The sequence below is a fragment of the Ixodes scapularis genome, unplaced genomic scaffold (assembly GCF_016920785.2).
Source record: "Ixodes scapularis isolate PalLabHiFi unplaced genomic scaffold, ASM1692078v2 PGA_scaffold0__279_contigs__length_252992795, whole genome shotgun sequence".
Taxonomy (NCBI): Eukaryota; Metazoa; Arthropoda; class Arachnida; order Ixodida; family Ixodidae; genus Ixodes; species Ixodes scapularis.
In genome coordinates this window covers 205877256-205889997 of record NW_024609835.1, presented here as the reverse complement: position 1 = coordinate 205889997, position 12742 = coordinate 205877256, and the positions used below count along the sequence as shown (strand labels likewise).

General features: G+C 46.8%; 1 protein-coding gene and 1 pseudogene across 1 annotated transcript; one reads left to right on the top strand and one right to left on the bottom strand.

Moving 5' to 3' along the window:
- Positions 1 to 371: 371 nt before the first annotated feature.
- LOC121837984 lies at positions 372 to 5463 on the top strand (the record flags this gene model as incomplete). Its single annotated transcript, XM_042293933.1, has 3 exons — positions 372 to 4506; positions 4801 to 5165; positions 5449 to 5463. Coding segments are annotated over 3 exons (4515 nt in total), but the record flags the coding sequence as incomplete, so codon positions are not given.
- Positions 5464 to 11364: 5901 nt separating this feature from the next.
- Positions 11365 to 11850, bottom strand: LOC121837982 (annotated as a pseudogene).
- Positions 11851 to 12742: the final 892 nt, after the last annotated feature.

Genomic DNA, 12742 nt, shown 5'->3' with positions numbered 1-12742 from the left:
GCCGTCGAGAGGACCCTGAAGTGCGCGACGCCGAAGCAGAAGCTCATCGCCGCCGTCGAGAGCAGCCAGGAGTGAGCGCCGCCGAAGCGGAAGCCAGAAGCCGCTATCGAGAGGACCCGGAAGTGCGCGACGCCGAAGCAGAAGCTCATCGCCGCCGTCGAGAGCAGCCAGGAGTGAGCGCCGCCGAAGCGGAAGCCAGAAGCCGCTATCGAGAGGACCCGGAAGTGCGCGACGCCGAAGCAGAAGCTCATCGCCGCCGTCGAGAGCAGCCAGGAGTGAGCGCCGGCGAAGCGGAAGCCAGAAGCCGCTATCGAGAGGACCCGGAAGTGCGCGACGCCGAAGCAGAAGCTCATCGCCGTCGCCGAGAGCACCCAGAAGTAAGCGCTGCTGAAGCTGAATCTAAGCGCCGCCGTCGAGAGGACCCGGAAGTGCGCGACGCCGAGGCTGAGGCTCATCGCCGCCGCCGAGAGCAGCCAGGAGTGAGCGCCGCCGAAGCGGAAGCCAGAAGCCGCTATCGAGAGGACCCGGAAGTGCGCGACGCCGAGGCAGAGGCTCATCGCCGCCGCCGAGAGCAGCCAGGAGTGAGCGCCGCCGAAGCGGAAGCCAAGCAAAAGGCAAGGATCGCTAAGCCTGACGGTGCAACAAAAATTTTCCAACGGCTGTTTAGAGACAACCCGTTTGGGAGCGTATGTTCAGTCTGTGACCGGCTCTGGTTCCAAAACGACTTGCAACCGCTACCGGACAGATGTCACGAGACCCTAGAGCAATCATTTCCAAACTCGGACCTAACCCAATTCAAACTGTGCTCGACCTGCATACAATCAGTGCACAAGGGTCATATTCCTCATCTTTCCTCAAGTAACGGTTATGTATATCCCCCGAAGCCAGCCCACCTCCCACAATTGAACGCGGTGAGTGAGAGACTCATATCTCCACGAATTCCTTTCATGCAACTGCGACGGCTGATGCACGGTGCAGGTCAACACGGCATTAAGGGACCAGTAGTGAACGTCTGTGTTGATGTGGACGACATGGTGACAATGTTGCCTCGTGCCATCGAACAAGACCGAGCCCTCAATGTACATTTGAAGCGGCGCATGCTTGCGAAGACGACCTACCTGGCAGGGGCAGTAAAAAAATGTGATCTGCTGCCGTGGCTTAAGCTGCTGTGTGATAGCACGCTGTACAAGCATTATAATATAAAGTGCGATTTTGCCCGTTTGGGCGATATCGTAGAAGTGGACGAACACGACGAGATCGAGTTGCTCCCGCAATGCTCAGACCTCAACGATCCGATCCAAGTGGCTACAGCCATGACTCTGGCTCAGCACACTCTCGTATGGGACGAAGACAAGTTTCTAGCGATTGCGCCAGGTGAGGGAAAAAGGCCCGTGAGCATACTTTATGACGAACACTCAGAGGAGCTTTCGTTCCCACATATCTATCTCGGTGAGCCGCGCCGAGTAGATGCCAGCGCAAAACCGACAGTCTTCACACACGCCATGAGTGAGATCCGCAGATCAGACCGTCGAGGGGCCACCCCGCAGCACGTACTGTACATGGCCATGAAAGTGTTTAGGCACCGAGTAGCCGGTGACATGTGTGTGGCCTTCCGTAACATAAAGGCACTGGAAACACTAACGAAGCAACAGTTGCTCGGCAAGGATTTTGTGCAGCAAGCGGTCGAGCACGACATGGCTTTCATGCATGGTATTCCCAACACCGTGCAGTACTGGACAAAACGCAAGAGAGACCTCTTTGCTATGATAAGGCAGTTGGGTAAGCCGACCGCGTTCCTCACTCTTTCTGCCTCGGAAATGCACTGGCCCGACCTTTTGCAGTTGCTTCAACGCCTTCGGTTGAAGCCCGGCGAGATCGAAGTACCACTGGAGCAAATGAACAGCATTTATCGAGCACAGCTAGTAAATGACGATCCCGTGGTCTGTGCCATATATTTCGACCGATTGGTGCGTGTCATTCTCAACATTCTCCGCAACACCCGTGTATCGCCTTTTAGGCCGTACATAGTCGTCGACTACTTTAAGCGGATCGAATTTCAGCACCGCGGGTCGGCACACGCGCACATTCTCCTTTGGCTTCATAACGCGCCCAACGAGGAGCTCTCGATGCTCATGCCCCAGACTCTTGAAATAGCCAACGTTCTGCTTTCCATCGACAACGGATGCTTGAAGCGGGAGCGGACTCAGGTGCACCAACACACGCATACCTGCTACAAGCACAACACCACCAGATGCCGCTTTAACGCGCCTTTTATGCCCATCGATGAATGTATGGTCGTAGTGCCTTTCCCCACTGTGGACAATGAAGCGCAGAAGAAGAAAATCGAGAACCTCCTAAACAAGTACGAGGCCATGCATCAGGCCCTGGAAACGACAAATTATGACTCCATAGAGCAGTTTTGGGAACATCACGGTGTCGCGGACAAGGCGGAGTACATTTCTGTTCTCCGAGCAGGCACTCCTCGTGCCACCATCATGCTACCCCGTACTGTGCAGCAAAAGTGGGTGAATTACTTTAACCCATGGGTTGCATCAATTCTCGATTCTAACATGGATCTTCAGATCGTCCTCGACACGTACGCGTGTGCTGCCTACGTGGTGGAATATGTAAACAAGGCCAACCGAGGTATGTCGAACCTCAATCGAGCAGTGCAAGAAATTGTCAAGGAGAAGGGGGATATGGCCTATTCTCAGGCACTGAGACATCTAGGTGTGAAAATGTTGAATGCCATTGAACTGTCCGCACAGGAGGCCGCATGGTGTTTGCTCAACCAGGATATGTCGGAGGCGAGTCGCAAAGTTGTCTTCGTGAACTCTGCATGGCCCGAGGAAAGGACGCGCATTCGGAAGTCTAACGCTCAGATGGCGCAGGAAGGCTTAGTAGAATCAAGCACTGATGTATGGAAACGGACGATGATCGAGCGCTACGAAGACCGCATTCCCGAATTGGAACCTGTTACTCTAGCAGAGTTCGCTACCGAGTACAACATATATACCTACAAAAAGAGGAATCAGCGACGGATACTTCGCTACCGCGGTTACTCCGTAGACGATTCAGTCAACTTCAAGCGAGAACATGTCCTGCTTTTCTATCCATTCCGCAAAGAAGTTGACATCTTAGACCAAAACTGTTTCGAGCGTCTGTATGAGCAAAACATCGACGTCATTCTAGAGAACAAGGCACGGTACCACAGTGACGTAGACATTGAGCAAATTCGTGCCGTTTGTAATTCCATGCTCCAGTCAAATGACGGGGAACATTGTGCCACTTCTGAGCTCCCAGATGTGACACTGCACCCGATGGCCATGGAAGACGACGACTCCGATCTCCTAGACATCGGTATGGTCCAATCCAATGCCCCGTTTAAGCAGTGCCCCGCCGTGTGCACGCGCCAAGACGTCATGAGCAGAGATCAATACCTGGACACAATGCGCAAGACGAATGAGGAGCAGTACGAGATCGTCCGAGAAGTCGTGCATAGACTCACTATACCGGACTCTCCGCCACTACAAATCTTCTTCACGGGAGTGGCTGGATGTGGGAAGACATTTGTACTGCGTCTCATCATGGACGTCTACAACAGATATTGCAACCCTGCTGGTTCAGATAATGTAAACGCCTATGTTGCCTGTGCTACAACTGGAAAAGCGGCGGTCGCGCTTGGTGGAATAACTGTACATGCAGCGTTCAGACTTACCATCAATAGGGATGGCGGACTCCGGGACAACGAGTTGAACACGTTCCGCTATGCGTTCAGGAACGTCAGGTGCGTGATTATCGATGAGGTTAGCATGATGTCCGCCGACATCCTTCAGAAAGTGGACTCGCGACTCCGCATCATCACTTGCAAATATCTAGAGCCTTTCGGCGGGTTAGACATCATCCTCTGCGGAGACCTGCGCCAGCTTCCCCCCGTTCGTGCCGCCGAGGTTTTCAAGCGCGTCAAGACGAACAGTGTGTTTAACACGGAAATCGCATGGCACCATTTGTCATACTTTGTCCTCACGAAGGTCGTAAGGCAAAGCGATCTCAGGTTTTCCACCATACTTACCAAAATTGGAGACGGTGCAGAATTGGATTCCGAAGAAATCGCATTGATCCAGAGTCGGTTCGTCACGCAACAACAAGCAGAAACGTGTTGTCCCGGTGGCATCCGCTTGTACTACTCCAACAAGGAATCGGACTACTACAATACGAACGCGGCCATTGCAACCGAAGATAATTGTGTGGCATGTCCGGCAGGGGACACAATCGTTGGATTCAGGTCTATGCAGGAGAAGACAGAGGCAATGCGCAAGGCCGAAACGCTGCCCAAGGCCGAACTCGGAAACCTGCCAGCTAATATAATGCTATGCATTGGAAAACCATATATGCTCACACTCAATGTCGATGTTTCCGATGGTCTGGTCAATGGCTCTGTTGGAATACTGCAGTACATACAATACGATACGCTCCGAGAGCCGGAACGCATCTGGCTGCATTTCGGTGAGCTTGGTTCCAAAATTGCGATTGGAACCGTGGCGGCCGCAAAATCCCGACAGTTACGGGCACTCGACAGAAATATTCAGCAAAATTGGACACCTATCGAAAGACGCACAGTCACTTGCGTCATTGATAAGAAGTCAAGGATATCCCTGAGGAGATGCCAGCTACCCGTTGTGCAAACAAGTGCTATCACCATTCACAAATCACAGGGAGGCACGTATGAAAACGTGGTGTACTCGTATGCCAAAAGTCATCCACAGAAATTGGTATACGTGGCACTGAGTCGTGCTACAGACATCAACGGGCTCTACCTCACCAATGTGGACAATGACTTTACGTTCTACCACGGCAAGCCCAATCCCGACAGGGTACTACTTGATGAGTTTCGTCGACTGCAGTCACACAAACTCCAAACTGTCACTGCTAAGTGCTACGCAATGATTAAGCAACCGCACTTGTTCTCGGTCGCCGCACTTAATGTTCGCTCTCTGCCGGCGCATTCCAAGGACGTGCACCACGACCCCGTCCTACGCCATGCATCTGTACTTTTCCTCTCGGAAACGTGGATGGATCCAAAACAGGCGGTAGAAATCATGGACTACCAGTACTGCTGCGGCGTCAGTAGAGAGCACAACAGAGCGGCAGGGGTGGCCATCTACGTGCGTAAGGGTCTGTCTGCCGTACCCATCGAGATATTTGGAACGTCAGACGAAGTTGGAGAACTTTGTGGCGCCAAGTTCGACAACGGCTTGGTAGTGGTGGCTCTGTATATCTCGCCTACAGCACTCACCAAAGATATCGTGCATTTTCTGCGACTTGCGTTAAGCACACGTGGGTCCACACCCATGTTAGTAGTGGGGGACTTTAATGCAGACTTAAAGAAGGATAAGAACTTCATACCACTTATGCAGGAAAACCTCCCATTTCTCTCCCTCGTAACAGCTCACACCGCTGTGACGACCTCTCGAAACACGTGCATAGACCTCGTCTTTCAAAATCAGCCTTTGGTCCATCACTTGGAACACATATCCTGCCACTTCTCAGATCACAAGGCTTCCTTCATAACAATCAAGGACTGGGATAAGAGTGCTATTTAAAGCACCAGTATAGGAGGAGCTTGCTCTATATTTGTATATATTGTGGGGATTTTGGACGCCGAACTTTGGCGACGATATGCACTGCACGCTAGGAAGAAAGGAGGAGGAGAAGAACGAAAGCTGGGAAATTGTTCCCTCCGACGGTCTTGCGTACCTTGAGAGGTGTTAGGCGGGCCACTCGGAGGAGCATCTACCAGCTTCGTTATCAGTTGGAGCGTGCAAGTCGTACAAGACGAAGAGGAGGAGGAGGACGGTGAGGTTGAGGAGGAGGAGGAGAGGAGATGCCAGATACGTGTTGTGCAAGCAAGTGGTCTCATCAATCGTAAATCACATTGGAGCTTCCAGATCTGACAAGTATATTCCCTTTCTCCGTACAAGCGGTGAGCAAAAATACCACAATATATTACATAGTTCAGTGCGGTATATCGCAAAATTGAGATACCTCAAAAGAGCAGGAGGAGCACAGGAGGAGGAGAAGGGGACGACGAGAGAGTACGGATGAGGAGGAGGGGCATACCCTCCCCTCCGTTCCCTCTCGCCCCCGCCCCCCCCCCCCCCCCCCTTGCTTGGAGCACATTTGGAACTTAGGGAATGTCATAGCTCGGGGCCTCTTCCTTCCTTTGCTACTGGAACTACACACTCTAAGTATCTAGAGCTTGAATATTTTTCATTCGAATTTAACATGGCCGACAGCATTGTTAAGACGTTCGACGAAAACATTGTAAACGTCATTAACACAGTTCAGACCGGCTTCCCTACATTTATTATAGGTGTGTTCCAAGCATGTGACGACTTTCATGACCCTGTTTCATCATCAAGTATTGAAGTTCATCTTGCGTCAGATCTAAACAAATCACAACACCATGTTTGGGGTAAGTCCCTTATCAAGTTTAAGATGGTGTGCCTGCCTGTAGCTTCTCTAAAGCGTCTTTTTTTACGCTTGTTTCACTTATTATAAGTGTTTTCTTTTTTATATTATACTCGGCCGAGTGCCCATCTTCCAGTGTCCATCACACTTTTAGTCTGGTGATCACGTCACCTTGAAACCCGTGTAAGCTTAGAACTGAAAAGTTTTGCTGCTTACGCACAGCAGACAAAAAAAGGTAGGCAGCATTTTAACTTCCAACTGTCTAAGCGTGGATGTCAAGCATAAACCCTGGGAAGATTTGCCCACTGCTTAACTACATGCTTTTTTTTTTTCATGTCCTGGTTGGCTGCTACACTGGAGAGGCTGCTGAACATCATGCCACGGCGGCTGATCATGGCGGTTTAGTTAAATTAATAATGGGGTTTTCATCCAGGACGTAAATTGGAAACTCGCGGAGCAAACTTTAAGGTACATTGGTATAACAATTGCGTACGTTGGCTTTGTACGTTATTAGCGTAAACCTTGGCCGGATATGCAACGCAGTTTCCAATATACACCACGGTTTTTCCCCAATCAATAAAATTTCAACCCTCCAAATTATTTGTCCTGACTCTATATTTCAGAGCACAGCTCTTACGCGACCCTTTCCGGCTTGAGCGGCAAGGAGGAAAGCAGTACGAAGGTGGAGGACGGGGGGAGGAGAGACGAGGAGGCGGAGGCGAGGGGAGGGGAGGAGCTTAAGGACGAGGAGGTGGTAAAGGAGAGGGAGGGGGAGCAGGAGGGGAGGAGGACTAGCAGGCATGATCACGAGGGAGGAGGAGGAATATACCCTCCACTCCTCCTCCTCAAGAGCTGCGCTCCAATTCGGCGTTACAGGAAGTTGTAAACGGCTTTCACTTTTTTTGTTTCACATTAGTAAATATACATAATAACGATAAATATATACCTTAACATGATTTCTGGTAAATAAACTAAACATTAAAAATGGCCCCGTACTTAACTAGAAACCCTATTAACGCACATTGTAACTACGCTTATACAATCGTATTTTCCATAGCCATCAACTTTGCGACAGGCGCTTCTAGTTCACTTACCTGTCCCCACGTGGCGAATTCACCTTTATCTTTTACGCTGTGTGCAAATTTTTGCCCAACTGGATTGTTTGTCGAGTCAAAAAACTCCAGAGATAACAAAAGTATGAGATAATGAGTTTCTGGCGGTTTCAGAATACTGATAACTTTATCATTCTCGCTTACCATGTTATGGCGATCCCGTGATCAAAGGAAGGATATCGAAACTTCTAAACAATTTCGCAGAAGTCATCGCACGTATATCTATAGTTTTTACAGTTGTCTTGGAGTGCGATATACTCAGGTACCCTCAGAGGTAACTGTATTCAAAGTGAGTACAGGGAATGAGACGCGCACTATTATTAGTCGTACATTTTATTGCCAGATTATGCATTTAATGCACATACGTTTATACCTGTTCATTTATATCCACTTTCCGCATGAAGCAATATTGACACCCACAAATAGAGCAGATGGATTATAAACAGAAAACAAACTTTTAATAATGGGAACCGGTGCATAGAAAGTTGCCACACATCTTGCGTCGGCAACGGCCGACTAACTGACACGAAGCTGTGCGCTATCGCTATTTCATACATGCGGCACGTTCAGAAATGCTCTGCGCAAGTACGCTTCACGACAGCCGAGAATGGGCTGGGATTTCTAAGAAGATTGAATAATTAATAAAATAAGAATACGGGCCGAGCAGGATTCTGACCCCATTACGTTGTGAACCGCCACGCTCGCAGAAACATAGCCTATACTTTGTTTCACCTTACGTCTTCGCGGAGCCGACGTTAAGTACTGATGTGACCAATCAGAGAGCTTTATTTATTTATTTATTTATTAATACTGCTCACCCATTTTTCAGGGCGGTTGCAGGAGTGGAAAGAAATGGCATATCAATACATTTCACAATGTACAAGAAAGCATACAGTACAACCACGCAGATACAAGCACACAATATTTGACACACTTTCTGAAAATGTTTGAAATATAACTGAAAGACACACTCAGAGCACCAAACAGCTTCGCTTCTCCAGCGTTTCCTCAAAGGCAACAATACTTTCTATATTTACAGTATCTTCTGGTGGATCGTTCCATTGCTTAACAGTTCTAACAAAAAACGAATACTTAAAAATGTCATTGTTTACCCGTTGTATTTCAAAGGCCTTGTTATGCACACCCCGCAATGGCCGAGTCAAGCGTGGTAGCAAGTAGCGGGAGGTGTCGATGTTCAGCTCGTTTCGAGAGAGCTTAAGAAAAAGTTTAAGTCTGGCGATTTCTCCGCGACTTCACAATAAAGGGAGGCTTAGTTCTTTGAGCATTGAAGTCACCGAGTCAGTTCGACCATACCTCGAACAGATAAAGCGGGCTGCCAATCTTTGTATTTTTTGTAAGTTATCAATTTGGTTCTTCCTATACGGATCCCACACAGCACAGGCGTATTCCAGAGTTGGTCTTACCAGGGTTGTGTATGCGGATAATTTTAGATTAAACGGAGCAAGCCTTAGATTGCGCTTCAAGAACCACAACTTTTTAATAGCCTTACGATACAAACTATCTACGTGCAGTTTTCATCTTAAATCTGAGGCTATCGTTACCCCTAAGTACTTGAAATGATCAGCTACTGTTAAAGACACATCTATTTTATAACTGTAAGCAAGAATGTTTTTTTTTTTTGCTTGTTATTCTGAGAAATACGGTCTTTTCCGGGTTCAGCTTCATTCCCCATTTTTGACACCAATTATCTACCGAGGCGAGCGACAAGTTTAAGTTTTCTTGGTATACAGGGCTACGAACTTTAATGTAGAGCAGGCGGTCGTCTGCGAATAACCTAAGTGTAATATTGGAGCTTACTGTTTCCGCCAAATCGTTGACGTAGCATAAAAATAACTAGGGCTGGGCATTTGATCGATTAGCCTACCAATTAATCGATTAATGCTTTAATCGCGATTAATTTTTTTAGCCGGTTAATCGGTAATATTTTAACGAACCAAAATAAAGTAAAAAGTAAACGCTTTCACCACGCAGACGTGGACGAGAACACCTCTATGAAGGGCAAACAGACTTTAGGTCAGAATTTAGCCTAAAGTAAACTGTAGGGGGAAGATTTCTAACTCCTGACAAGGTGCTGAAGGTTACACGTCTCCCGGCCACTTCAATAGCGTTTGAGTGTCCGTTTAGCGCAACGGAGAGAGACTATAGTGTGAACAATCAAAGGAGGTCGCTCTTGCCGGATAATATCACCGAACCTTTTACCTCATGCAGCTGAAGTAATAATGTGTCAGTGCCTTCGAACTGTTCTTAACTACACATCAAGGTTGATTCATAATAAAACTTGTGTATTAGGCCCTTTACCTCATGTTCAGCAAAGGCAAAAACAGAAAACGAATAATAATTTCTGACTTTTTAAAAATAGTATGCATGGAAATTAACGAGACCGATTAATCGATTACTTAATCGATTAAAGGGTGGCGATTAATCGGGTTAAAACTTTTAATCGACGCCCAGCCCTAAAAATAAGACTTGTCCCAGAACTTACCCTTGGGGGACTCCCAACGGCACCCTACAGACAGATGACGCAACACCATCAATAACTTCAAACTGTCTCCTATTTCTAAGGTAAGCGCTAATCCACTGAGTGACGTGATCATTAACTTTGTAACTAGTTAGTTTTCTTATAAGTCCTTCATGAGATACCCAATCGAATGGTTTTGATAAGTTCAGACAAATCGCGTCTATTTGCCCTCTTTGGTTTGACGAGCACGAAAAATCAAGAAGCGTCTCAAGCAACTGCGTTACTGGGGACAACCCTCGTCGAAATCCATGTTGGTTTTTATAAAAAAACTTTTGAACTTTCAAAATAGTCGAAAAGACTTCTGGAAATTGTGTGCGCAAAAAGCTTACAGGAAGTGCATGTTAATGAAATAGGTCTGTAGTTTGTTACTTTATACTTATCTCCCGATTTGTGAACTGGAACAACCCTGGCACACAACCAATCCCTGGGAACGCTATGCTGTTCTAAAGAGACCCGAAATATAATTGTCAAGTATTTAGAAATCCACTCTGCATATCGTTTTAAAAATTCAATAGGGATATTGTCTGGTACAGGTGACTTTTTGGAATCAATATTTAGTAATAGTGAAAATACTCCTTGTTCGGTGATAGTGATGTCCGGCATAGATCGAAGCGAGTCGGTACCTCCAGTGCTCAAATCCACGGCGATATTCGATTGAACAAATACAGAACCAAGATATTCGTTGAACCGTCTGGCTATAGTGTTCGGGTCTAAAATGTTTTTACCATTTTTCGTAATATACTCTATTTTCCCCTTTGAAGGTGAAAGATATGGCCAGAATTTCTGTGGTGCCGTCCTCCGAAACTGTGGTAAAACGGAAGTAAAATAATGCTTTTTAGACTGATTTAATTTGCATTTCGATTCATCTGAAAGACGGGAAGCGTCACCTTGGTTTGTACATTTTTGCTTTCGCCTTCTTTTTATTCAACGCTGTAACTGAATAATGCCCCTCGTAATACACGAACGTTGCCTATAAATACGTTTTTTCCTTTTAGGAACAAATCGTTCTAAGCAGTGGTTGATAATGTCTTTAAAACGGCACAACAATTATCGACGTCCTTCGCGTCATCGAATCTAGATAACGATGATTCTAGATAATCCAAGATATCGACGTCGTCGGCGTTGTTAAAGTCATGCAGATAAACTACCGGACGCTTAGAGGCCGCCACTGATGATACAACATTGCAAGTCGTCAGGACTAATTTATGGTCTGAAATACACTCGTGCAGAGACACAACACTGTCACTCAAATTTGTACCGACAAATATTAAGTCCAGTACGGAGCTTGCAGTTTTTTCCGCTCGGGTAGCCTAATTTACGACTTGCGTTAGGTTCAGGTTAAACATCATACCAAGAAGCGATTCAGATGATTTGACGTCTACGTCGCCTACCTCAAGGTTGCTCCAACCTATTTTGGGCAGATTGAAATCACCCGCAAGAATAAAGTTATCTTCGTTAATGAAGTTAGCAATTGTGAAATCGTAAATTATTTCCATCGTGGACAGTGGGGAATCAGGAGGTCTGTAAACCGCTCCTATTACATACTTTTTGTCACAGAAAGTAATTTTGCACCATACACTTTCGGTATCTGGAAGATCATCCATCACAAGGCACACGATTGATTTTTTAAGAATTACAGCAACACCGCCCCCCCCCCCCCCCCCCCCCCCCCCGCGTTGGGCGGTCTTTTCGTACCATCTCGTAAGCAGGTGGTAGTATTTCCTCGTCTTTTATGCCTGCGTTGAGCCACGTTTTTGTGGCAACGACAATATGCGGAGTATATAGCATTAGTATGTGTTCTAATTCGCTAACTTTATTGACGGGACTTCTAGCGTTCATATTGATAAGTATGAGCGGTTTTGTTTTTGTCTCCCGCGATTGTCATTGATTCGGACTTTGTACCTTATCTCTCAGCTTTGATCTGCTGGCGGTGTTGTCATCCCATACGAAAAAGTCGTTATCGATTTGAATTTTGTCGTCGAAAAGTTTAACTCGGGAACTGTTGTTTCGTTCTGTGCTCGTTCTTTCCCAGAGCATTTTACGTCTACTTAACGTCGCCTGCGAGTAATCGTTTTGAACAGAGATTTTGGTACCTTTTAATTTCTTTCAGTTCTGAAATACCCGTATTTTTTTCGCTGTAGTCCCGAAAGTTAATTATTATAGGTCGGTTGTGTTTTTCACGTTTTTTCCCTAGCCTATGAATTTGCTCTACTGTCTCTATTTTTAAACCGAGGCGGGCACGAAAAAGGTCTTTAAGCACCGCGGATCGAACGTCGTCGCTGGTCTCGCTTTCTGGCTCAGGAATCCCAAACACAATCAAGTTATTTTTCCTAGATCTATCCTCCATATTCACCAGTGCTTCTTGCTGAAGTTTCACAGTTTCTTGTAGTTGTTTTACCGTAGTAACCAAGTTCCCAATGTTTTCTTCGTTTTTTTTTTTTTTACCTTACCCAAATTGGTTTCTATATCATCGATTCTTTTGTTAATTTCATCCAAACTTGCCTCGAGTTTTGTTTGGTTAGCCTTAATGTCTTTCACGTCATCGCTCATTTGCTGTTGACTTTCAAGTAGTTCTTCCATCATTTTTTCGAGATCGCGGCCGGGGTTTGTCTCCACATCC